Genomic DNA, 27,515 nt, shown 5'->3' on the forward strand with positions numbered 1-27,515 from the left:
AGAACATAACATCAAGAAGGTCCTGAGTAGGGCTGCTCAATTAATCGAATTTTAATCTAAATTACAATCTGAGCTTTCAACGATCATTAAAAATGACTGAGCCGATTATTAGCACCTCCCTCATGCTTTACTCTCACGCTGCTCTGTGTGGTAAAACGAGCGCACCTCTCTGCGATTCGAACACGCATCACAACAATTAAGAGGACCCGAGGGAAGCTCGGAAAGCTAAGCATAAGTTATTTGGAGAGGATAACGGCTGCTGAAGAAAGAATGCCGTTGGTTGAAAAGAGAGGTAAAACGACTTCAGTGGTGTGGAAACATTATGGGTTTGCGGAGTCAGACATGGATCGAGTAGACATAGTGTGTAAACTTTGCTACGGTGTCGTAGCTGCACCACAGAGTAACACTACAAATTTATTCAAACATTTGAAGACCGCTCACAAAGTGACATACGATCAAACAATGAAGGAGCAGCAACTTTAGTTGACGTACCTCAATGTCAGTTTGATGCAATTGTGCATTGTGTGGCTACACAGCTTGCCTTGATGTTTGGTTATTTGTATGCATAAATATTGTGCAGTATTTTGAAGTTTGCTAAACATAGATGTTTAAATTTTTTCATTTATTTTTTATATTGCAAACATTTGCACTGTTATCAGTATTTGCACACTATTATGCAATTTTTATGAAAATTATTACTATTATTACTATTTTATATTATTTTTTGACAATCTTTAAAGCCATTATTCAATACATTGTTAAATAAATATCGTCAAATAATCGAGATCTCAATTTCAGTGAAAATAATCGTGATTATCATTTTTGCCATAATCGAGCAGCCCTAGTCCTGAGTAAATATGAATGCTGGTTTGAGGGCGGAGTCAAGGAGGCCATTTACATGAAAAGGGAAAGACCATCTCTGAATGGAGGAGGGGCCTAAGGGTACATCTGTCACCATCTTACAATGCTGTGATTGCAGCCATTCCCCAACTCTCTGTGAATGGGACTCATGGCCATTGATCAGTGGTTGTTGATCAATGGTCCTGACAATATGCCTACCAATGATCAATGAACTGACCTCACAGTCTTCACAGTTCTTTCAGTGCTGCTGGTTTCAGTCATTATACAAATGTGCTGTTTATAACCTGCAGTCAGCTGAGACTGAAAAAGTCACTTGATAATGATGAAACATTTCTCCCACTGAAAACATCCAGATGAACAGAATCAACCTTTTTGGGATTTACTTACCTGGATGATTGAGCATCAAGACACAACTCTGTGACTTTTCTCAGTTGAATAAATCCTCTCCTCCAGGTTTGTTTACATCTGCCAGCCCTGTGGCTCTGCCCAGGGACAATAATCTATGTGAGAGGTGGAAAGTCATACAGGTGTCTGCTCCTGCCTTCAGTTATTTTTATCTACTGTGTGTCAACTGGCTGAACCTACTCCAGCTGTCTACTGTCCCCCTAAACTCAACAATGACTTAGTGATCTATCCATTCTCTGACCAAACACATCCTGCTGCAGGATGTTAACATAGCAGCCAATGATGATCCCACTCACTGTGAACAACACATTTGGACCTGATTTGCTGCTCTGGTTTACACGTGAACTTTGACTGCTGTCACCAACTTGAGAGGCTCTACAGTAAAACTGGACTTGTCCACAAAAAGATGTATAAAAATCATAAACTACATTACAAGGACAGCATTGCTCAATCAACTCTAATTACTATGGCCATGTTATCTCTTCTAATTAAGGTACAGACACTCAAACTTGCTGCTTTCAGTGAGAAGTCAAATGGCTGAATATGAGCTGGAAGCCGCTGAGAGTCCTCCCTCCTTCCCATGGGGTTTACTTTCTCTACTACTTTCACTATAAACACGCCCCTTTCATGCACCTGCAGAGGGCCACCAGCAGATGGAGCTGTCTTAAACAAATCCACTTGGATAGTTAGCTGTAGATGATTTTCTCAGTATGATTGTAGGATTTTGAGTTGTTCTTTAGATTTATTTAAACTCTTATATTGTGCAAAAGTGTTGAGCGACCCATAATTTCTCTGTACTTTTCATAAGAGCAGCCAGACTTTCAGCTAGTTTTTCTTTGCTCTGCAGGCTTTATGACGGTGTGTCAAAGTTGATCTTTGGCTGCTTTTTAAATCATTTTCAGTCCTCGTACAGGAACCTTCCTCAAGCTAAATCCAAGTGTGTTAGACCAGAGTTAACTTGATATGTGTGGGTGTGTCACTCTTAGAAGCTGATTGGCTGCTTTTTATGGGGGCTGGGTCTTTGGAAAGTGAGCAAACCACAGTTTTAGTAACACACCCTGAACTGCACACTTTAACAAACAACATGAGATTTTAACAGTAATGTAAAAATCCTGTGATTCATTGTTATTAAGCACAAACACATCTATGGCCCCGTTTCCATTAGTAGCTGCTCAGATCGACTCACCACAGGTCGCCACGACTGGACTGGATCCACTGGTTTCCATTACAGTTGAGGACCACCTAATGTGGTCGTCTCAATACAGCCCAGTGTCGACTCACTTCATTAGTAAGTGCTAATGCTGCTAATTTCCATCATATATGTCATTTATTGCTCAAAGTTATCGTAGAAACAGTTATTCAGCTTCATTCCCACTGATCTCGACTACAAACTGTTTCACTTTGGTTTTTGTTTAAAGCCTCGATGTTTAAAACGTTTCCCTGTGATCACATTTGACCGTCTGATTTCAAAGTTTGTTTCTTTTGGTCATTTAGTCCACAGAGTCCTTGGTGTTCTGAAAGGGACCTATAAACAAATGTATTATTATTAATATTAATAATAAAGTAGTTGTTGTACATGTACAGACCATAAATATGGAGTCCAGCTGTGTTTGATGCTGCTGGGCAGACTGACCACTGGGAACCTCTGAGCTCTGCTGGTCCACTCTGTGGAGCACACACACACACACACACACACACACACACACACACACACACACACACACACACACACGTAATATATGAATTTAGCCTCTAAAATCTGTGTTCAATCAGTGTTGCTGCTTCCCTGTGTCTGACCTCACGTATGTGCTTCTGAAAAGAACCGTTAACATTTCCCGTAAACACTTTTAAACCTGTGAAAAATCCTTTTTAGAACAGTTTAAGCTGTTATATGTTGAACTCTTGGCTGACATCATATTAAATGCTGTGGATTCAGAATCTGATGCCACTCAAGTTTACATGTGTGAAGGCAGACGAGTCAGTACTTTTGGTAATACAGTGTAAAGTTGAATTTATTGATTGATTTCCATGAACACCACTGTGGTTCAGTGTTGTCCTGATGGAGTCTCAATAACAGCAGCCAGTATGATCCAGGCTTTAGCTGCTGGGTCTCTGTGTGACCTCTCAGACTGTTTAACAGATCAGACACAAAGAGAATCAGAGCAGCTCTTTAAAGACAAACATGAACCCACTCAGGTCACACTTTCCCCACAGATATGAGCATCACTGTCCTCAAACAGCAAATGACCAAGTCTAACATTTGGATCTTTTCTCTTTCATTGTTTTCTTTTTAAAAAGGATTTACCAGTGCTGTCAAAATGAACATGTAGGGTTAGGGTTAAGGGGTTAGGGGATTAATCTGTTATCATGATTAACCTGATAAAAATCTTTAACACAATTAACACATCTGGAGTGCAGAATGACTCAAAATCCCTGAAATGTTTCTATCAACGCACTTCGTGCAGTTTGTCCAAGTAGAGCTCCCTTTGCACACGTGCAGATGGGCAGTACATGTGTTAGTGACGGGCAGCTGAACCAATCAGTTCAATATGGAAGATGATAAACGCACACTGGCCTCTTGATGGAAAGTTTGAGTATTAAATAAATAACAAGACGGACCAGCCGACCAACATGAAGTATTCTGCACATTGTGAGAGAAAGAATTTTCTTTTCACCGAAGCACTTCCAGCTTAAAGTATCACAATAATGCAAAGCACTGATGACACAACTGCCAAGTGGACAAACTGCAGACCTGTTAATATTGTTAATAACAGAGTTGTGGTTCCTCGTGTCAAAGACTTGAAGAAGAGTGACAGAGTGTGTTAGCCTGCTGCATGATCAGTGCCACCTCCACAGACTTGTGAAGAAAATGATTGTTTTACAGACGGGCTCAGATTCAGGATCAGCTGAGGAGTTTGTGCCGTTTGCTCATGAAATGAAATTTGATTAGTATACATTAAAAATGAATGATATTTAATCGTGATTAATCAAAATGAATCCACAGTTACCCTGTGATGAATCTGATTAAACATTTTAATTGTTTGACAGAATTAATATAGATTATATATTAGTGTATGTAGGTTTGTTACAAAGTTGTATTTCATGGGAGAGAAGCTGAGTTAAAAGATCGAAGAAAAGTATTCAAATTACCTTTGAATTGAAGCATTTAACATTCTTTGTGTTTATTCTGCATTTACTTCATTATATGGTGTAAACGTCTGTTACAAGCTTAAATATAAAGTTGAAAAAATGTAATTGCAGCTATTGATCAAGTAATTGAGATTAATCACGATTAATGACAGAAAATTGTGTGATTAATTAGTCATTTTTTTAATCTACTGACAGCACTAGTGTTTACTCTTGTGCCTCCAACTGTTTTACGCCCTTTTGACACCTTCGTGGTCAAAAGTGTACACGCACAAAATCTACAATAAAATCCTCATGCAACAATAGGACAGACACACAATCCATTTATCTCTTTGTCTCAAACACACACACGTGTATTCAAAGACTCGATTTGTTCATATTTCATTTGTTGTGTTTTTATCTGCAGCGTTTTCAGTGTTGGTGCATTTTACACCAAAAATGTTTCCATTGATGAATCAGATTGATATGAATGTGTTTCACACACATCCATACAAATCACTCCCTGGTGGTCACATGACTCTATAACATAACAGGAGTCATGTGACAAGAGTTTCATGCTGTGGCCTAAAATGTCAAAATGGTTGAATGTGGTGGAGTAAAATGTGGAATATAAAGTACTTTTCTTCAATATGAAATGTTTGCAGGGCCTGACAGGAGGTGGACGGACGCCTGATCACTTCCTGTTTGCTGAAGTGGGTTTTCAGTTGTGTGCAAACCAAAGGCTTGTTTTTAAGACACAGTTTAAATGGGATTGAGGGAATGACGTGTTTGCACTGCAGTTTATATCCAACAACATCAAGCAGTTTAATCAAAGAGTTCATGTTACTAACAGCTCACCTCTCTGCAGCAGACACAGGCTGGACTTTAAAATGAATGGGGAGATCTTTAGACTGGTCACTCTGTAAGGACACAGAGCTGGGTGGAGGTCCAGGTGGGTTCCTGTGAATAATGATGGAGCAGTGATGTGAGTGCTGAGCTGTGACATGGAGAAGAGTCATGGACAGTTAGAGATGGTCATCTCACCTCTGAGCTTTGGTCTGGCTCTCATGTTCCCCACACAGAGTGCTTTTAGAGGAGGGACTCCTCCTCTCTGTCCTCACACTGATCCATGCTGCTCAATTCACATCAGCTCACACACACTTTCTACCTTCACCTGCAGAGGAAACACAAATCATTCATGTGCACATCAGCTGAAATCCTCCTTTCCATCATGTGTGCTGTCCAAATATCAGCTGCTTCTTTCCTGCTTCATCTCAGTGTCAGCTGAATGCAGTCAGACAGCAGTGTGAGGCAGAGGAAGCTGCCATCAGCTGCTCTACTATCAGTCCACTAGATGGAGCCGTGAAGCACACACGATGCATTCACTGACACACACTGATTCACTGGTAATGAGAAGCTTCTTCCATTCAGTAATTCAGTGAGCTTCATCAACCACCAACTCTGCTGCTGCTCTCATTCGTGGACTCTGATCACAAACTAAAAGCAGCTTTTTAACTCGTGTCTTTAAGGGTTCTTAGCTTTAGCTTAGCGTTAGCATGCTGTGTCACTAGCTTAGCGTCAGAGCTCTGCAGGGGTCTCGTGTGTAAATATTAATCACAGTGACAGTAAACGAGGTAAAGGGCTGTGACGTCATCACGTACGCTGCGTCCTCTGTGGACTGAGTGAACTCACAAAGTACAAACTACAAGTACACAAACTCGAACGTAGCTCAGAGTGGCGGACACACTCGGCCTCGTTGGTCCAGCTGTGAGTCCGTTACCGTGAACTATGGAGCGGCAGATTTGTGCTGAACTAAGCTGCACACAGCTGATGTTAGCCAGGAAAACATTACACACTTTAATGGAGAGACCGGAAATACAAACACACACAGTTTGTTGTGTGAAGAAATCAAACATGAGCTGAACAAACAGTAAAGTTCCTAAAGACAAACTGTTAAAGGAGGAAACAAAGCAAACTTACAGTTTCTTCACACACCAACAACAAGCTCCACTGCACCAAGTTCAGGAAGTGAAAGTAAACTTTGAGCCTAATGCGGCGTTTGAGGACACTCGGAAGCATCGAAACATTGTGTGCTGCGTTCAAGTACACCTCGGAAATTCCCAAACCTCTGGCAGGTCGTGATTTATTCCTGCGTGATATCCTGTTTGAATCACAAACATCCGTCACATCTGTCATCACTTTGTTGTTCTTCTTCCTGCAGCGTTTGAATATTTCAGCACTAAACTGTTGTTTCTTCAAAGCTCATTTCAACCTGTTGAAGTCATGAATGAAAGTGCAGACTGAGTGTAAGAGCCAAAGTGAATGTTTATGTTTTATTTGTTATGGTGGTGCAGGTGTTGTTCCTGCACCACAGGTGATTGCATGGGGGCGTGGTCACATGTTATTTACCTGATGCTGGCGTTCTCAACGGAGAAGTTGAGTCAGTGGGGTTTTGCATGTTACACAATATTCAGACAATAATCACATTACCTTTCAGTCCCGTTCTCAAACGATATAAGTTCATAGATGTGCTATTTGGTTTGAATGAAGCAAAAAGTTTGTTGTTTTTGTTTTGGAATAAATACACAAACACAAGTGGGGCTCAGTTTGGCTTATTGGAGACGAGTCACAGCTCAAACCAACTCAGCCGGCAGCAGCTTTATTTGTGGATGGAAGTCGCAACACTGAGAGTGGATCGCATGATGTTTAAGGTGTGTCATGTGACATGTTCAGTATTGTCACACATGTCTAGATTGTCCCTGATATCATAACTGCTCAAACACTGATGATTATATTTGAAGAATTATTACTGATGGCAGCAAAGTTTGAATGGAGCTCTCTGTCTGTGCTGATTTGTCGCCCTCTGGAGGTCAACACACAAACTGCATGATGTCACAGTAACCACCACAGTGACAGGAAGTGTTTTTAAATGATGAAACACTGAAATGAGGCTAACGGCTGTCGTTAGGCTCACTGATAGCAGTGCTGATGTGTTCATGTCAAACACTGGCTCAGGTCAGACTCCTTCATCCTTCTCTAGAGTGAGGCCGCCCTCAGACCCACAGGAGCTCTGACCTTTGACCTCCTGTACACAGCTGGCTTCATCAGCAGCTCATTCTCTAAACTCCATTTACAACTCAAATATATTTCAGATTTCTGAGCTCCGCTTTGAATCTGTGCCAGCTGACATCACAAAATTCTCATGAGACTCAATACAAGAAATAATCCTGACTGACTTTATTTAAGACTCAGAACATGAGACAAAGTTCAGCCAGCAGCACTGAGACCTGATCCTGAACCCTGAAGCCCTACGACTCATTTCAGCACCACCTGAAAACAAAATCCTACATTTGTGAGCCGGTGTGAGAAAATCCAAGGACACAAACTGAGAATCCAGGCTGTGCACAAAAACAGCCATACAAGGACACATTTAAGGACAAGAGGACTTTGCAGCATCAGGTCTGTTAACTGGGCTTCTTAAATGAGATGATGGATGTGGATCCGTCTCAGCAAGCAGCTTCTTCCTCTGTGGATGTCCACGAGCATCAGTCCAGCTGCTTTAGCCTAAGAGACCCAGCAGAAGGTGGAAGAGGAGGAGGATGGATCAGTGTCTGACACCCTGTGATATCGAATCCCAAGAGGACACAAAGCAAAAGAAAGTCAAGCGCTCCCTAAAATCAGCATCTGATCACAAGCCTGCACGGGCCAATCACAGCTGGAAGTTTCCTGGATGTGATCTGGATGAGCAGCACTATGTCAGAAAAATTGCACTTGGTGTCATTGAACATCAAGGAGACAGGACGAGATTAACAATTGTGTGTGTTTGTCTGCACATGTGGGGTCCTCTGCAGAGACCATGTTGTGGAGTCTGACAGCAGTAGGGAGGAAAGACCTGCGAAACCTCTCGGTCACCCATGCTTGGTGTAAATTCAATGATTCAAGCTGCAGTTGGTCGTCATCTTCATTAAAAAATAAATATGAATAAATGATAACAAAATAAATAAATAAATAACTGTAACAGAGACTGAAGATTGTAACAGAGTCCAACAGTCTGCAGTGGCCACCACAGTCCACCGTCTTCACATCACAATTTCAACATGTCTGTCACGTCTCCTTGCACTTGTACTCATGCCTTGATGAACAAGTAGGTAGAGTTCAAATGTGGGTTTTCAGTGAGTTTATAAGTACAGTTTACTGTTACTGCTGCTGTTTGTGTTTTGTCAGGTTTGTTTCATGAATATTTGTCAGACAGAAGAAGGTGATATTCCAACGGAGCTGAAAAGCAGAGCCGTCGATGCCTTACATTTGAAGAGCAGAGCAGCTGAAGAAAAGCTCTGACCCCACTGTGAGATGGACACTGTGATTCATCACCTCCACCAGCAACACACTGACCTGCATTCATCCATAGATGACACTCAGGACCCTGGTTCCACAGCTGTTCTTGTTCACAGCTGCATCCAGTTAGAGAGGAAACTGTATAATGCAATGATGATGTTCCAGCGTCATGTTGTTGCTCCTCCTCCACATGCTTACCTGCCACAGTTTAACTCCGCCTCTCAGACAGTCATGTCACCTGATCTGCATGTTTTGCTGTAAGATGACGTCATCTTGACGTTGACGAGGAGAAAAACTAGTTTTGTCCTGCAGATGGCGATCCTGCACCGTGTTCAGAGAGCCGACACTTTGATGATGCTGCTCTACTCAACTTACTTTTAGCCTGGGTTGGACTCTATATGAGCAGCTTCCACTCTGGTTTCACTGTTAAACACACTTGTTTGATTTCACTTGTAAAAGTTGAAAAATAAATTTTTTATTTGCATTTATTTGCAAAATTATTTGTTGTTACATTTTATGAGGGTTTTTGATTTGAGGGATGAACTGTTAAGGTGGAAACAATGAATCAGCTTAAAATAGTGGTGCTTTAAATCAGTGACGATGTATAATGTAATGTAACATGTTGATAATGGTTGTAGTGGGCTTGTAATGTAAATGTGGTCTGATTAAATGTGACATTAATGGTGACGCTGCATAAACCTGATAAAACAGTTCTATTAGTGGGTCTGTGTGATCAGCATCAGTGGGTTAAGGTGAGGCCTTGACTAGTAGAACGTCATGTTGGTGTATGACAACCAGAGATGGGCAGTAATGTGTTACTTGTAATGCGTTATTGTAATCTGATTACTTTTTTCAAGTAAAGAGCAAAGTAAGGGATTATTATTGCGAAAACGGTAATTAGATTACTGTTACTTTCCCGTAGGAGCGCTGTGTTACTGCGTTACTAAAACCGTGATTTTTTTGCGAGAAAGTCTCATGACAGTGACGTAAGCGAGTGCGGCGTTGGTGACAACAGCTGTGTGCAGATCAACAATGGATAATATATCGAAAAGGGAGAGAGTATGAGCGCAGCGTTTAAAGCGTGGAAGTACTGACCTTACTTTGAGTTTGATTCCGTAAAAAGTGACAAAAACATTTGTGTCCGTTGTGCGTGGGAAGAAAACTTCTTTTTACAGCGAAAAAAACCCCTAAACTTCCAAGCAAGCACCAAGTACGCTACCAGGGAATGGGAAATTCACAGAGAAACTCTGCGATTCTTCAACTGACCGCTGCGGCCAGTGTTGCCAACTTAGCGACTTTCTCGCTATATTTAGCGAGTTTTCAGACCCCCTTAGCAACTTTTTTTCTAAAAAGTGAGTAGCGACAAATCTGGCGACTTTTTCTGGTGTTATTGGAGACTTATTTATGATGACTTTTTGACGTGAAAGTGTGTTTTAGTGTTGTTGCACAATATTCTTTTAATCCACTGTGGACTAAGCGGACAATAGTAGCACCTGTGGAGGTGGGGGCGTTCCCCGAGGCGTCCTATCAGCTGCCAGGCTGACCTGTTAAAGGGGATAGTGAGCGCAGAGACGGGAAGGCGACGCACGAAAGGCGAGCAGGAGGAAAAGAAATGCGCACAGCCAGCATAGTGGGAGGAGATGCAATCCACAGCAGGGCAGGGGTGTCCCTCTGCAGGGCCGTGCAGAGACGTTTATAGGGGCGGGTGCTCAAAGCTAAAAAGGGGCACATTGAACCAGGCTGAATAACAACAACACACATTCATCAAGAATCTAATATGGGATCGCATCATACTATATCACTGTTGTGAGGCAAAGCAAACGTAGCCTATGTTTTACCTGATGGTACAATGTTGCTGTTGAGGGGTTGCTGCTGCTCCTGCTGCTGATGGTGCTGGAGGGCAGGGCTGTGTTGATCTGAGACTGTAGACATTAAAAAGTCCATAGGAGAGATGGTAGCTGATTAAACACGTGTCATGAGATAATAACAAAATGCAAAGATTGGTGACAGCTCTTGGAACCATAAGACAACAAAAAACTGAGAAATAAACTAGACCCTGCCTGTGAATCACTCTTTGCCTCTCTTCCTCCTTCCATCCCCTCATCTCATCTAACACTCTCCACTTGCTGTCCATCTGAGAACAAGGCACAACTTGCTATTGCAATAAACTATAATTTAATTATCCACACTTAACAACTCTTACACTTAATCTATAATAAAATGATGACAGAAAAATGTTATAGAAGCAAAACATTTCAGTTGTGCTTATTATTATTTTTATACTGGAATACCTCTCCAACAACTGGTACATGTGTTAATGTTACCTGTGCTCTTTGTAATCCAGCTGCTGAGGGATCCACTGCCTTTAGTATCCTCACACAGCTCCTACTGTTTCCTCCTCATGTCCTTACCAGCCATGTCTGGACAATGTTATATTATGAGTAATAATTCAAAAATCCATATACATAAAACAAACACATGCACGCACACACAGTGACATTTTAGACCTTCTTCAGAATACTGTATATACTGTGGGCACAAGTTTCCATCATGGTGCTGATCCAGAATCCTTCCCTTATTATTTATTACTAGAGCTACAATAATAAAGCAATGAGGGGGAAAAAGTAATAAATTTATAATAATGTATTTATGATGATTCCATTTGTTTCACTATCCACTCTGTGCAGGCAGAAATCTTATTACATTTTTAAACTGTAGAGATACAATAATTTTGCTGCTGTAAAATCAGCATTTTGTCTTATTTAAAATATAAATCTAATATAATCTGTTTCTTAATGTATGTTCTTTAAAATACAGCGTGTTTTTAAAATATTATAATTATAATAATCCATTATTATGTGGACATGCATATTAGATCGTTTTAAGTGAAATATAATCCCTCCAGAAAGGCAGGAAAAGCCCTGTAACGTACTTTAAAACTAAATATGTTCCCTAAAACGGTGGACAGAGCTACAGACCCATGACAGCCTTACCCAGTGAGCCAGCAGCTATGACCAGCACTACTTGTGCAGTTAATAAAAGGACAGGTAAAGTTTGTCGCGCTGTTGCACACACAGCACGCTCATTTGTTTCAGTTCGTCAGTTGCCACAAGACAGCTTACCAACGTGTACGTAATAAGCTAATACTCCTGTGTGCTTTAGACTACATGTGCGCTGTACACCTACTTACTGGTTTTGTCGCATCAGTCTGTGTCTCTGAGTTAATTTGTGTTTCTCCTACAGCTCCGGACCGCAAAAAATGCGCGTGCACTTTGTGAGCTCGTTCCCGGCTCGTAACCAGCGCGTTCTGCCGTCAAGGGCGATCATTGGTTAAATGTGATCATGTGACTGATGCAAGCCAGATCCTTTTATTTAGCAAAACTGTGATTAATAGTATATATTATTGTTGAGGGGCACAGACAGGACTCCACACGCACACACACATTAAAAAAAAAATAATTAAAAATTTTTAAAAAAATTGCCTCAACAAAAGGCCACTTTGGGCACCCATCAGGAAAGGGGCGGGTGCTCAAGCCCCTTCCGCCCCCCCCTCTGCACGTGCCTGTGTGGTTGTAGTCATGTTCAGCAGTCACGGCATTCTTGGGGCTGGTTTTTGAGCCAGCTACACCTGTGTTTCTCTCCATTTCCTTGGATGTTCCTTTGGTTAGACTTTTAAATTTCATGGGTGTTTCTTTTTCCTTCCTTTTGCTACCCTGAGTTGTTGGAAACATTGCTGGGGTAACAGATCTTTCCTGCTGTTAGCTGAGCTATCGCTTTGCAAAGAGGCTAGGGTCGCTAAGAAGTTCTTTGAAGTATGGTTCAGGAAGCCGTTACTTAGAAGTGTAGCATACGTGTACTGAATAAACAGTCAGTAGGATAACTCACTTGTGATTCAGATAAAAAACGCTTAGCCACGGAGAAGAGCGTCTACCTCGGTCGCCATCTTGGCTCCAATCCCCCCTACGGCAGCGCCTTTTCTCCTGCGCTGATCACAAACATGGACGCACGCTCACGCACCAAACAAAAGGGCGCGCTCACACAAACAAGCAGCCTGATTGCGTCATATTCAAAAAAATCATTAAAATCATCCTTGATAGTTGACGTGAAACTTTAAACACATCATTCCTCTGCTCCACCTGCTCTACACCTGCTCAGTTTCATCCCAAACTGCATTCATGCTCCCGAGAAATTAAAGGCCAAGTCTTCTCAAATGTATTAACTTTAAAGGACTGTGATGAACTCATGTTAGACATTTATTAAAAACCATCTGTGATTGTTGATATGAAACTGTCAGTTGAACACTCCTTTGGGTTACCTTCTCGGTGCCAACTTTCATTACTTTTCACTCATATATACCCTATAGCAGCGGTGCCCACGAACCGGTTTAATGTCAGACAGTGGTAGACTCATAGTGCAGAAGCCAATGCTGCATTCACTTACACTCGGATATCTGAGTTTCACTGTGAAAACATAATCGTACATTTGATATTTGATTGAATGTTATTGTTTTAGCTTTGGGGTGGCACCCGGGGTGGCCAGTCTGGTCTGGGGGTGGCCTGTGTGCCCCCCCCAGGCCACCCCGCTGGACACGCCACTGCTCCCGAGTGTCCTCAAACGCCTCTCTGGGTGTTTTCTATCTGCTCAGTTTACTTTCGCTTTCCTGAACTTCGTGGAGTGGAGCTTGTTGTTGGTGTGTGAAGAAACTGTAAGTTTGCTTTGTTTCCTCCTTTAACAGTTTGTCTTTAGGAACTTTACTGTTTGTTCAGCTCATGTTTGAGTTCTTCACACAACAAACTGTGTGTGTTTGTATTTCCGGTCTCTCCATTAAAGTCAGTGTGTAATGTTTTCCTGGCTAACATCAGCTGTTAGTTCAGCACAAATCTGCCGCTCCATAGTTCACGGTAACGGACTCACAGCTGGACCAACGAGGCCGAGTGTGTCCGCCACTCTGAGCTACGTTCGTGTTTGTGCACTTGTAGTTTGTACTTTGAGTTCACTCAGAGCACAGAGGACGCGGCATACGTGATGACATCACAACTCAGCTGCAGTGTTTTACTGTCGCTGTGATTAATATTTACACACGACACCTGCAGAGCTCTGACGCTAAGCTAGCCAGACAGCATGCTAACGCTAAGCTAACGCTAAGAGCTCTTACAGTCACAAGTTAAAAATGTAATTGAGCACTTTGTGAATGAGAGCAGCAACAACAGTACAGAGTTAGTTGATGGTCAGATGGTTACAGAAAGAGCAGCAGACTTTGCAAATGATTATTTATTCCAGCTGTAACTTGACATGTAAACAGACTGTTGGCTCTCCTCAAACAGGAAGTGATGCTTCACTTTCAGCCTTCTGTGGATTTTCTTCAGTAAAAGCTGAAGTCAAACTGTCAACATGTCAGCACACAAGCTCACACAGGACAGCTTCATCAACATGGAGCACTGAGTGTTTATTAAAGGATCATTGTGTGAAAGACGCTCTAACACAGCTGACTGCAGACTTTAGCTGTGAGCACACGGTGTCTCACATTTACATTCACTTTACTGTCAAATACACTCAGTAACTTTAAACAGCTGCTGTTGTGAAAATAGCAAAGATTTCAGGGCTGAGCCCCAGTGTTTCTACATCCTAGTGCTCTTTAGTCCTTATTTTGCGGCTCCGGGTGGTTTGGGAAAATAGAAGAAGTCTTTAGCTGAAGTGCATTTTATTTGTGTTTAGTTCTTTTTTGTTAACTTGTAGTTCTAAATTGGAAGATTATTGTGATTTTGAAATATAAAAATAAAATTATGTCTCATTATTTTTTTCATCGCTCAAAATAAGCGTCATACTCGCGGAAGCCGGTGTACCCGCCGAAACGCCGTGCATTTATCGAGACTTTCAACCTCAGATAGGCCAATTATGGATCTTCGGATCCACATTATGTCGGCAGCTGTTCTCCACCGTGAACTATGTTAAAAACAAAAACGCTCGCGCCTCACAGATGACAGCTTACAGTCCTGCGTAAAGATGAAAGCCCCGATTTGCAGACGCTGTGCGCAGAGGTTCGGTACCAGAAGTCTCATTGTAAACACATCACGGCAGACCCGACGATGTTTGCATGGACATGCTTTTCAGCATCTCTTTATTGACCAATTTTCACACATGGTTGCAGTACGCATACAGCCGGCTGTAGCTTTTCAGCTCACAGCCCGACAACACAACAGCAGAGAGAGCACAGACTTTAAGGTGGCGAGGCGCGATTGCGGGTGCCGCTCAGGTGCGTCCGACTCCCCTGCAGCGGCGCTGCAGACCACGCCCCGCCGCACACATTAACAAAGTAAAATACATATTTAGGCAGAATTTTGCAAATATCTATTTTTTTTAGCAGCATAGTTCTTTTTTCCAATTACTTTTTAAGAGTCAGGTCAATGCTCCAAAAGTCCAAATGCGATATAAGGGAGGCGGCTCACAACAGTTTTTGTTTGCTACATGGGTCATTTTAGTTCAGCTGGGTGTCTTTCCTTTTGTTATATTTCTTTAAGAGTTCAAAATGTGTTAAATACATAAATAAAATGTAATTTTCTCTGTAGCACTTCCTTAATTACATAAGCAACACACCTTAGTTGTTCTTCTTTTTTTCTTCTTCTTTCTTCTAAAATTCTTTTAAAAAGCAGTTAAAAACCTTTCTGTTCAAACAAGCCTCTTGTTGATCTACGTATTTTATATTCTTTACATTATTTACATTTGATCTTTTACATTGTGGATAATATCTATTGATTGTATTGTTTATTTTAATATTTGTGTACAGCGCTTTGTGACTGCCTGTCTGTGAAAAGCGCTTAATAAATAAACTTCACTTACTTTAGTTGTCCGCACAAAGCACAAAAAACAATATATACAGTGTTATCTTCATTTTAGATTGCAAAAAGTATTTGCGGCTCCCAGTGTTTTCTTTTGCGTGAAACCGGGTCCAAGTGGCTCTTTGGGTGTTAAAGGTTGCAGACCCCTGGTCTAGTGACACCTCAGAGAGTCACAACTCATCAAAGCTTCTCATTATCATCAGGACAGATTTAGGTCAACATCATTTCACATTTCTGAGTCATCATCCATCAAATGTTGACACATAGTGGGTTTGTCATTCTCTCAGCTGACACTGAGATGAAGCAGGAAAGAAGCAGCTGATATTTGGACAGCACACATGATGGAAAGGAGGATTTCAGTTGATGTGCACATGAATGATTTGTGTTTCCTCTGCAGGTGAAGGTAGAAAGTGTGTGTGAGCTGATGTGAATTGAGCAGCATGGATCAGTGTGAGGACAGAGAGGAGGGAGTCCCTCCCTCTAAAAGCACTCTGTGTGGGGAACATGAGAGCCAGACCAAAGCTCAGAGGTGAGATGACCATCTCTAACTGTCCATGACTCTTCTCCATGTCACAGCTCAGCACTCACATCACTGCTCCATCATTATTCACAGGAAGAAACGAGGAACTAAACGCAAACATGAACCTGAACCCAGCTCTGTGTCTTTAAAGAGTGACAAGTCTAAAGAGGCCATCATTCATTTTAAAGTCCAGCCTGTGTCTGCTGCAGAGAGGTGAGCTGTTAGCAACGTGAAATATTTAATTTAACTGCTTGTTGTTGTTGGATATAAACTGCAGTGCAAACATGTGTAAGTCAAACTCAAATCAATTTGATACTCGCCTCATTCACACATTTATACAAGTGTTTCCTCTTTTCTTGTGAGTTTCTATATAAATGATAACACACTGTTAGTCGCTCACACTGCATCTTTCATTGTTAATCTCACCTTCAGTGTCACACAGACAGGATCTGATGAGCTTCTTGTTCCTATAATGAAGTGACTGATAAAGCTCCTTTCAAACATGAAGCAGTGATCAAGCTGCTGCCGACCACAGTGATGAATCTGCAGACAGCTGGATCAAATCAGAGGAGTTTACTACACCTTACTGACTGTGCTGATCTCACAGTGAGAGCAAGTTTGTTCCACAGTGTTGATGCTGAAACAGTGAAACACAGTCCTGTGTTTGAATCCTGACCTTTGACCCTGTAACAGTCATTTATTCTCTGGTCTGAGGGTCTCAGCTTGAAGCTGCTCTGAGATATAAAGTGCAGCTGTAACATGTAGAGATTTGATTCAACTGGATTCTGCAGTGAACGTGAAGCTGCTGCAGTGATGTGTTCACTGTCCTCAGTGTGTGTAGGAGCTTTGCTGCTGTGTGTTGTACTGACTGTAGACGAGACACTGCTGCATCATTTAGGCCTGAACACACTGAGCTGCAATCATGTGATCAGGAGGAAATGAGGGTGTGGATCAGCTGATCAGGAGCATTGATCGCACTCTAGAAACCTTTGTAACCTGTACAAATGAGACTGAACTAGACTTCTGTTTGCTGCTTAACATTCACATGCTGATCAAAGATGAGCTCAGATTTCTATCAGAGTGTTTTCACTCAGTTATTATTGTTCAAAGAGGAGAGATGAGATTAAAAATGCCTTTGACTGTTTCTCAACACTCAAGTACTCACGTTCTTGGCAGAGATGGCATCATACCACTGTTTTATGTACTGATATCATAAATTTGGATATGAATCTGATATGGTCTATTTTATAATCACTAAAACTGCTTTTTTAAATCTATCTTGCTGCATTTTTTACTCAAATTTAAAAACAAACACTAAAGCTGTTCTGTTATACCTGTATGCAAAAACTACACTAAACCCAAAATATCTCACAGTTCAGCAAAACTGATCTTTTATATAAACTGTTAGCAAAATTTTAAGTCTGAGTATTTAAAGTAATATTCAAAAAGTACAGGGTGGGCCATTTATATGGATACACCATAATAACATGGGAATGGTTGGTGATATTAAAGTCCAGTTTGTGGCACATTAGTAGATGTGAGGGGGCAAACTCCTCAGGATGGGTGGTGACCATGGTGGCCATTTAGAAGTCGGCCATCTTGGATACAACTTTTGTTTTTTCAATAGGAAGAGGGTCATGTGACACATCAAACTTATTGGTAATGTCACAAGACAAACGATGGTGTATCCATATAAATGGCCCACCCTGCAGTCTGTGTGATCACAGCTGCTTCAATGACTTTATCATGTTTGTGTCTGCAGAGGTCAGAGGTCACAGTCTGCAGGGTCCAGCTGTCCGTCTGTGAGGAGTGACCGGTCCAAAGGTCAACCTCCACAGTTCAGTGGTGAACCTGGACCAACGAGGTCAGAGAGCTGTGATGACTCCTTTACATGTTTGTGTTTCCTGGATAAATCTGACCTGAAACATCCTCAGATTGTTACAAAGATTCATTAAAAAGAAAACAATGAAAGAGAAAAGATCCAAATGTTAGACTTGGTCATTTGCTGTTTGAGGACAGTGATGCTCATATCTGTGGGGAAAGTGTGACTTGAGTGGGTTCATGTTTGTCTTTAAAGAGCTGCTCTGATTCTCTTTGTGTCTGATCTGTTAAACAGTCTGAGAGGTCACACAGAGACCCAGCAGCTAAAGCCTGGATCATACTGGCTGCTGTTAATCAGACTCCATCAGGACAACACTGAACCACAGTGCTGTTCATGGAAATCAATCAGTGCAACTTTACACTGTATTACCAAAAGTACTGACTCGTCTGCCTTCACACATGTAAACTTGAGTGACATCAGATTCTGAATCCACAGCATTTAATATGATGTCAGCCAAGAGTTCAACATATAACAGCTTAAACTGTTCTAAAAAGGATTTTTCACAGGTTTAAAAGTGTTTACGGGAAATGTTAACGGTTCTTTTCAGAAGCACATACGTGAGGTCAGACACAGGGAAGCAGCAACACTGACTGAACACAGCTTTTAGAGGCTAAATTCACATTTTAATAATGAAAGTGGCTTCATTTGTGTGTGTGTGTGTGTGTGTGTGTGTGTGTGTGTGTGTGTGTGTGTGTGTGTGTGTGTGTGTGTGTCCATGGTTCCTCCACAGAGTGGACCAGCAGAGCTCAGAGGTTCCCAGTGGTCAGGCTGCCCAGCAGCATCAAACACAGCTGGACTCCATATTTATGGTCTGTACATGTACAACAACTACTTTATTATTAATATTAATAATAATACATTTGTTTATAGGTCCCTTTCAGAACACCAAGGACTCTGTGGACTAAATGACCAAAAGAAACAAACTTTGAAATCAGACGGTGCAAATGTGATCACAGGGAAACGTTTTAAACATCGAGGCTTTAAACAAAAACCAAAGTGAAACAGTTTGTAGTCGAGATCAGTGGGAATGAAGCTGAATAACTGTTTCTACGATAACTTTGAGCTCTTAAAAAAAGAAAAACTACCTGAAAGTCTGGCTGCTCTTATGAAAAGTACAGAGAAATTATGGGTTGTTCAACACTTGTGCACAATATAAGAGTTTAAATAAATCTAAAGAACAACTCAAAATCCTACAATCATACTGAGAAAATCATCTACAGCTAACTATCCAAGTGGATTTGTTTAAGACAGCTCCATCTGCTGGTGGCCCTCTGCAGGTGCATGAAAGGGGCGTGTTTATAGTGAAAGTAGTAGAGAAAGTAAACCCCTTGGGAAGGAGGAGGACTCTCAGCAGCTTCCAGCTCATATTCAGACATTTGACTTCTCGCTGAAAGCAGCAAGTTTGAGTGTCTGTGCCTTAATTAGAAGAGATAACATGGCCATAGTAATTAGAGTTGATTGAGCAATGCTGTCCTTGTAATGTAGTTTATGATTTTTATACATCTTTTTGTGGACAAGTCCAGTTTTTCTGTAGAGCCTCTCAAGTTGGTGACAGCAGTCAAAGTTCACGTGTAAACCAGAGCAGCAAATCAGGTCCAAATGTGTTGTTCACAGTGAGCGGGATCATCATTGGCTGCTATGTTAACATCCTGCAGCAGGATGTGTTTGGTCAGAGAATGGATAGATCACTAAGTCATTGTTGAGTTTAGGGGGATGGTAGACAGCTGGAGTAGGTTCAGCCAGTTGACACACAGTAGATTAAAAATAACTGAAGGCAGGAGCAGACACCTGTATGACTTTCCACCTCTCACATAGATTATTGTCCCTGAGCAGAGCCACAGGGCTGGTAGATGTAAACAAACGTGGAGGAGAGGATTTATTCAACTGAGAAAAGTCACAAAGTTGTGTCTTGATGCTCAATCATCCAGGTAAGTAAATCCCAAAAAGGTTGATTCTGTTCATCTGGACGTTTTCAGTGGGAGAAACGTTTGATCATCATCAGGTGACGTCTTCAGTCTCAGCTGACTGCAGGTTTCCAACCTTATAAACAGGACATTTGTATAATGACTGAAACCAGCAGCACTGAAAGAACAATGGACTGTGAGGTCAGTTCCTTGATCATTGGTACGCATATTGTCAGGACCATTGATCAACAACCACTGATCAATGGTCCTTAGTCCCATTCACAGAGTTGGGGAATGGCTGCAATCACAGCATTGTAAGATGGTGACAGATGTACCCTTAGGCCCCTCCTCCATTCAGAGATGGTCTTTCCCTTTTCACATAAATGGCCTCCTTGACTCCGCCCTCAAACCAGCGTTCGCGTTTAGTCAGGACCCTCTGGATGTGATGCTCTTCTGCTTCCCTGGCTGCTGTGTCTGTGGAGATGGTGTTTGTTCTGTGTTGTATCGTCCTGATGACGCCCAGTTTATGCTCCAGTGGATGATGAGAGTCAAACCTTAAATACTGATCTGTATGTGTAAACAGAGTGAACCTTTAAGACCAGTTGGCTGTATGATCAACTCAGTCACCTGAAACATCTCCAAGTTTCTGGCTTTGATCATCAACCCGTTGGTAGTTCAGCTCTGAACACCAGTGAAATGTTTCTCCCACTGAAATCGCTGCATTCATATGAACAGAATCAATGTTTTAGGATCATGGAGTTGTGGACAAAGTCTCAGTTAATCAGATAAAGTCAGACTTACAATTGGTGAGGAGATCGTGGATGATATGCTCCTTGATCATAAAGAAGTGGCTGTTGTGGAGACTGAAGTTCAGAGTGGTGGCTCATTCATAAAGTATCCTGTTCCAGCTGCTGGAGGACAACATCATCACTTTTGTGAAGAACGAGCTGAAGAAGATCCAGAAGGTTCTGAATCCAAATAAGCCCCAGTGCTTGGAGTTTCAGAGGGAGGATGATGAGCAGAGGAGCAGCAGAGAGGCATTTGTGAAGATCACAGTGGACTTCCTGAGGAGAATGAAGCAGGAGCAGCTGGCTGACCGTCTGCAGAGTAAGAGGATTTATCTAAAAATTTATGCTGCTGGATAAATGAGACACTTATGACACCAGTGTGTTGAGTCATTTCTCAGTGGGTCAGAAATTGTCATCAGCATTTTGAAAAATATGATTGTTGAAGTTGTATTTTTATCATTATTATTATTCAGAACTTCCTGCTGCAGTTTGTCATCGTAACCTTAAATCTGCACTGAAGAAGAAGTTCCAGTGTGTGTTTGAGGGCATCGCTAAAGCAGGAAACCCAACCCTTCTGAATGAGATCTACACAGAGCTCTACATCACAGAGGGAGGGACTGCAGAGGTCAATGATGAACATGAGGTCAGACAGATTGAAACAGCATCCAGGAAACCAGACAGACCAGAAACAACAATCAGACAAGAAGACATCTTTAAAGCCTCACCTGGAAGAGATGAACCAATCAGAACAGTGCTGACAAAGGGAGTGGCTGGCATTGGGAAAACAGTCTTAACACAGAAATACACCCTGGACTGGGCTGAAGACAAAGCCAACCAGGACATCCAGTTCATATTTCCATTCACTTTCAGAGAGCTGAATGTGCTGAAAGACGAAAAGTTCAGCTTGGTGGAACTTGTTCATCACTTCTTACTGAAACCAAAGAAGCAGGAATCTGCAGCTTTGAAGACTTCCAGGTTGTGTTCATCTTTGATGGTCTGGATGAGTGTCGACTTCCTCTGGACTTCCACAAAACTACAATCCTAAATGACCCTAGAAAGTCCACCTCAGTGGATGTGCTGCTGATAAACCTCATCAGGGGGAAACTGCTTCCCTCTGCTCACCTCTGGATAACCACACGACCTGCAGCAGCCAATCAGATCCCTCCACAGTGTGTTGGCATGGTGACAGAGGTCAGAGGGTTCACTGACCCACAGAAGGAGGAGTACTTCAGGAAGAGATTCAGAGATGAGGAGCAGGCCAGCAGGATCATCTCCCACATCAAGACATCACGAAGCCTCCACATCATGTGCCACATCCCAGTCTTCTGCTGGATCACTGCTACAGTTCTGGAGGATGTACTGGAAACCAGAGAGGGAGGACAGCTGCCCAAGACCCTGACTGAGATGTACATCCACTTCCTGGTGGTTCAGGCCAAAGTGAAGAAGGTGAAGTATGATGGAGGAGCTGAGACAGATCCACACTGGAGTCCAGAGAGCAGGAAGATGATTGAGTCTCTGGGAAAACTGGCTTTTGATCAGCTGCAGAAAGGAAACCTGATCTTCTATGAATCAGACCTGACAGAGTGTGGCATCGATATCAGAGCAGCCTCAGTGTACTCAGGAGTGTTCACACAGATCTTTAAAGAGGAGAGAGGACTGTACCAGGACAAGGTGTTCTGCTTCATCCATCTGAGTGTTCAGGAGTTTCTGGCTGCTCTTCATGTCCATCTGACTTTCATCAACTCTGGACTCAATCTGCTCAAACAGAAACAAACAACGTCCACATGGTCTATATTGTTTCGAAAACAAGAACCAGAAAAAGAAGTAAAATCTGTAGAGAAACACTTCTACCAGAGTGCTGTGAACAAGGCCTTACAGAGTCCAAATGGACACCTGGACTTGTTCCTCCGCTTCCTCTCCTGGGTCTTTCACTGCAGACCAATCACAGTCTCCTCACGAGGTTCTGCTGGCGCGAGACAGGAAGTAGCTCTCAGACCAATCAGGAAACAGTTCAGTACACCAAGAAGAAGCTCAGTGAGAATCTGTCTGCAGAGAAAAGCATCAATCTGCTCCACTGTCTGAATGAACTGAATGATCGTTCTCTAGTGGAGGAGATCCAACAATACAGGACTTCAGGAAGTCTCTCCAGAGGTAAACTGTCTCCTGCTCAGTGCTCAGCTCTGACCTTCATCTTACTGTCATCAGAAGAACATCTGGATGAGTTTGACTTGAAGAAATACTCTGCTTCAGAGGAGGCTCTTCTGAGAATGCTGCCAGTGGTCAAAGCCTCCAACAAAGCTCTGTGAGTACATTTTAACTTATATGCTTGTTGATAAAAAGCAGGTGCGATCAACTAAAAAAAACTAACAAAATAACCCCCAAAATACAGTCATGAGTGCTGGTGTCTGACAAGTCTATAAAGCTATTAAGTGATAATCAGTACTCACTTTGTTCAACACTGAATACATGTCAGCATTTCTGAAATGTTTCTGGGTGGTTATTGATGTAAGTTTTAATCATGAACTCTTCTGAAACGATTACAAAATAAAGAAATTTGACACATTTTGTTGATACCAAAAATGTGTCAAATTTAAACTATCCAGTGTTCTTTTACTGCTCTGTTCTCTCTTCACTTCTCTCTCTCTCTCTGATTGTCTCCACATGTTGCTCATTACTTTCCTGACAAAAGAGAATGGAATATTCCTAAATGTTTTATAATCTCATTACACTTGATCAAAAGTAGTTTTTTTAATTGTTTTGCTGTTATTTTTCAGACTGAGTCTCTGTAACCTGTCAGAGAGAAGTTGTGAAGCTCTGTCCTCAGGTCTCAGCTCTCAGTCCTCTAATCTGATCAAGCTAGACCTGAGTAACAATGACCTGCAGGATTCAGGCGTGAAGTTTCTGTCTGAAGGACTGAAGAATCCACACTGTAAACTGGAAACTCTCAGGTGAGATCAAACATTTTTAATCAACTGGCAGAAATAGCAAATTAATAATAAGGTAATCCTTTAATAAGAGGAGATGTGGAGGTGTTCTGATGTGCAACATACTCTTATGTTGAAAGATTCTAAAACAAGAAGTAGTTCCTGGGAACTGCTTTCTGTTTTGTTGCTGTCTAAGTAGAAATTTGATGATGAAAATAGTGATGAGTTTGCAGAGTTGAATCCACAGCACACAACACAAATATTCTCACACCCGACAATATGTACATAGTCATGGTGTTGGGTACTGAAGATCATAATTAGAAATTTAATTGTAAGCTTGGTGTTTTTAAGGGAAGCAATTTTAATTCAGTGTTTTCATTAGTCTTAATTTTATGCATCTACTACCACTAAGAAGAGAACGGACATGGGTATCACTTTATCCAGCTTCTAATTCATAAATTCTGCACTCAGCTTTGCCGCTCCAGTATCACTGAAATTCAGCCAGATGCTGCTCATTTTGTGTTTTCACTTTGTCCTGACACGCTTGCATTTAAACCTGTGTCTGTGTGTACCTGGCCTGTACCACTATGCTTGCTTTCTTCTGAACGTTTGCCCCATCCCTTTCTTTAAATAGTGGCATGATCCCAGTCTGTCTCTTAATGTGATTGGCGACATAATGTGTCCATCAGAATAAAGTCCCAGCCCTGTTGGTATGGAATATCAGCAAGCCTGAAAATACTGTAATAACTGACATATCAAATTATCTCAGGGGCCGAATTTGGCCAACGGGCCATATGTTTGACACCCCTGGTTTAGACAGTTTAGCATTCTATCTTCTACTGAGATAACTCCAAGCTAAGTATCAAATCAGCTAACTGCAGCCACAAGCTGCGACTGGTTTTCATTGTGGATGATGATGTATTCTCACAGTGATCCTTCATGGTGATGCCGCCATCCACCCACTGGATTCACATCTTCACAGTGTTGGGAAGGTCACTTTTAAAATGTTTTCCACTACAGATTACAGAATACATGCCCCAAAATGTGTTTTGTAATGCATTCTGTTACGTTACTCTCACTGAGTAAAGTAACAGAATACTTTGGATTACTTAATATATTATCATGCTTTTTACAGCTACATGAATGTACTATTGCTATGTGATTTATTACTATTATGAAGGTTACTCACCCTACCAATTCCAACTAGATGTTTAAATCTTAATATAAATGAGTAACAGTAGGGTGGACATTAGGTAAGGCTGCACTTTTTGCAGCGATCTCGTATAGAAAACTATTCTGTGCATATATAAAACACGCTCATGGGTCCAAACCGTAGCAAAGGGACCTCTGGCTAATATGTCGGGTTCATGTCGGGCTGGTAGCCGAAAAATAGCTTTACTTTGTTGTCTGGGTCAACTTTGCTTGCGAGAGACAGAGAGAGGCGTTGAAAGGCTGCTCCAACAGAACTTATTGTTTCGGAGGAAAACACAAACACAGTGTACAGTCGAGTCTTAATAGCTTATTTACAACTGGGCTCGTCAGGCACTCTTTTTGGCTGCAGTGGTTATTATTATATTTACATGCTTCCAGCTCCCGTTTCTGCTCGGTGACAACTCTTACTTTTCCAGTCCCCTTTTTCTCCCTCCTCTTGCTCATGGACACATAAACGTGTATGGCTGTCCATTCTCCCTACAGCACGGACTACATTGCCATCAGCTCTCATTAGTTTTAGTTACTGTTTGTATTTTTGATAGTGCTGTCAATAGATTAAAAAAATTTAACTAATTAATCTCACAATTTTCTGTTATTAATTGCAATTAATCGCAATTACTTCATCAATAGCCTGGCTCCAATTACATTTTTTCAACTTTATATTTTAAGATTGTAACAGACATTTATGCAACACAATGAAGTAAATGCAGAATAAACACAAAGAATGTATGCTGAAATTCAAAGAGAATTTTAATAGTTTTCATCAATCTTTAACACAGTGAAAACTTACAAAAAAACTTTAAGGCCATCAACAGTGACCGAACCCAGGCCTACAGGTTAAAGTGAATACCATAACAATAGAGGGTGCACAAAACTCAGTATTTAAAACACAAAAAGACAGCTGAAAACCCAGAATATTGAACATTTTTCACTTTAAAGGAGCAATCTGGCTTAGTCCTTCTTTGCACTCAGCCAGTTACTGAGGCAGACTATTCTGTTTACATTGTCTGATGACAAAGAAGTACGCTTCTTATGAATGATGTGACCTGAGAGTGAGAATAAGCTCTCACAGGGCACTGTGGTTGCAGGGGTTGACAGGTACTTGCGTGCAATAGGTGCCAGCCTGGCATGTGCTCCTTCTCTCTTTAACCACCACTGTAGTGGACACTCTCCTGTGTCAATTTTGGGCTCTGCTTTGTACAGATTCAGACAGCAGTCTATAGCATCTTCCTCTTCCTCTGTATCTGAATCAGGAGAACCCAGCAAGGAGATGGACATCTTGCTCTTCTTTGGTGATGGTTCCTCTGTTGTCTGAGCAGATGGTTGGTGTGCATCCGTCTCTGCCATCAGAAGGTCATGTACTGATGCCCACACCTCTCTTCTTTCATCTGTGGAAAGGCATTTAAGGTCTTTAAACCTGGGATCAAGGGCAGTAGCGATCTTCAGCCATGTGAGATTGCTGCTGGCCCTCCGCTGAGCTAGGTCTGTGGTAAAAACCTTCTTAAACCTCAAAACGTAGACTGGGTCATCATCTGAGGGCTCCATAATACTGAACAAATGACACAAGGCTGGCAACACCATGGAACAGGAGACATAGCGCTCTCCCCCCAGCAGTTCGGTAACATATCTGCAATAGAAAGATCAAATCTGTATTTTTCTATTAATCACACAGAGACAAACATAAATACCACATATGAAAATACACAGAGAGGTGGAGGTGGAGAACATACTTGAAAACAAAGCTAGAACACAAAGATAGACACACAATCATGAGAAACAAAATGATTTACCTGCAAGGTTCAAGTAGTTCCTCCAGCTTTTGCAGTCTGTCAAGCTCCTGGTCAGTCAACATGGTCACCTTGCTGTTTTGTTGAGTCAGGATGGTGGTCAGCCCAGATTTGTTTCTCTGGATCCGCTTGATCATCTCTAGGGTGGAGTTCCATCTTGTTGGAACGTCCTGAACAAGCGGTTCTGTTTGATGTCCATGTGCAGCTTGCTGTTCCTTTAATTCCTGAGCGTTTGCTGGACTATGCTTAAAACAACAATCTTGCGACATTTGGCCAGACCCCTTTCAAATGCGCTGTCATTAAGAGAAACTGTGACCGTTCTTTGCAGAATGTGGGCCATGCAGGGCATGTGTTCAAATGGAAGTAGTCTGGCGGCTGCAACCATGTTACGAGCACTGTCGGTACCAAGCGTGGTTACCTTGTCCTTGATTTCCCATTCATTTGCAACATTCAGAAAATGGTCAGCACACGCCTCAGCATAGTGTCTCTCTTCAGTTTTACTCATTGTTAGTGCAAACGATTGCACAGTCCAGTCGTTATCAATAAAATGCGCCGTGACCCCCAAGTAATTATCGTTGTTCACCGAAGTCCAGTGGTCTCCGGTGAGAGCGACGTTCCTTACTTGCACAAGCTTGCTGCACTGCTGAGCCCTCTGGTCCTCATACAAAGTGTGCAGTCTCGACACAATGGTTCCTCTCGAGGGCAGATTGTAACACACATCTCCTGATGCAGCGCGAATGACTTCTCTCAGTCCATCATCTTCTACTATGCTAACTGGTCAGCAGTTTTTAGCTATCCAAACAACGAAGGAATTGGTTAATTTTTCTCTCACATTTTTTGTTATTCGTCCACGAGCACCATACTCCTGAAGCGTAGACTGGCGAGGTCCCGTAGAGACGGATTCAGTTGGGTGTTTTGCTCTCAGGTGATACACC

The 27,515-nt window shown here is 41.9% G+C and overlaps 2 protein-coding genes across 2 annotated transcripts in view; both read right to left on the bottom strand.

The window, feature by feature from the left end:
- The window catches only part of LOC120434845 (NACHT, LRR and PYD domains-containing protein 12-like), a gene marked incomplete at its 3' end in the record, with an annotated part of 35,195 nt that extends 26,196 nt beyond the window's left edge, over nucleotides 1–8,999 (bottom strand). The window contains exons 1-4 of the mRNA XM_039603303.1: nucleotides 8,966–8,999; nucleotides 5,437–5,491; nucleotides 5,251–5,352; nucleotides 2,853–2,931 (exon numbers count right to left, since the gene is read on the bottom strand). Coding sequence (XP_039459237.1) covers nucleotides 2,853–2,931; nucleotides 5,251–5,352; nucleotides 5,437–5,491; nucleotides 8,966–8,999 — 270 coding nt within the window. The remainder of the gene's footprint in view (nucleotides 1–2,852; nucleotides 2,932–5,250; nucleotides 5,353–5,436; nucleotides 5,492–8,965) is intronic.
- Nucleotides 9,000–25,690: 16,691 nt separating this feature from the next.
- LOC120438962 lies at nucleotides 25,691–26,769 on the bottom strand. The gene is made up of 2 exons (XM_039609575.1): nucleotides 26,584–26,769; nucleotides 25,691–26,420 (listed from the first exon to the last, which is right to left on the bottom strand). The coding sequence occupies exons 1-2, from the start codon at nucleotides 26,715–26,717 to the stop codon at nucleotides 25,745–25,747; spliced, it is 810 nt and encodes a 269-aa protein (XP_039465509.1). The 5' UTR covers nucleotides 26,718–26,769; the 3' UTR covers nucleotides 25,691–25,744.
- Between the last annotated feature and the right edge of the window lie 746 nt (nucleotides 26,770–27,515).

This window comes from Oreochromis aureus, linkage group 3 (genome assembly GCF_013358895.1).
Source record: "Oreochromis aureus strain Israel breed Guangdong linkage group 3, ZZ_aureus, whole genome shotgun sequence".
Taxonomy (NCBI): Eukaryota; Metazoa; Chordata; class Actinopteri; order Cichliformes; family Cichlidae; genus Oreochromis; species Oreochromis aureus.

Coding starts and splice junctions, on each gene's coding strand:
- LOC120438962 (XM_039609575.1), bottom strand. CDS start 26,717: ATGATCAAGCGGATCCAGAGAAACAAATCTGGGCTGACCACCATCCTG. Junction 26,421..26,583: donor GAACTACTTGAACCTTGCAG/GTAAATCATTTT, acceptor TTTCTATTGCAG/ATATGTTACCGAACTGCTGG.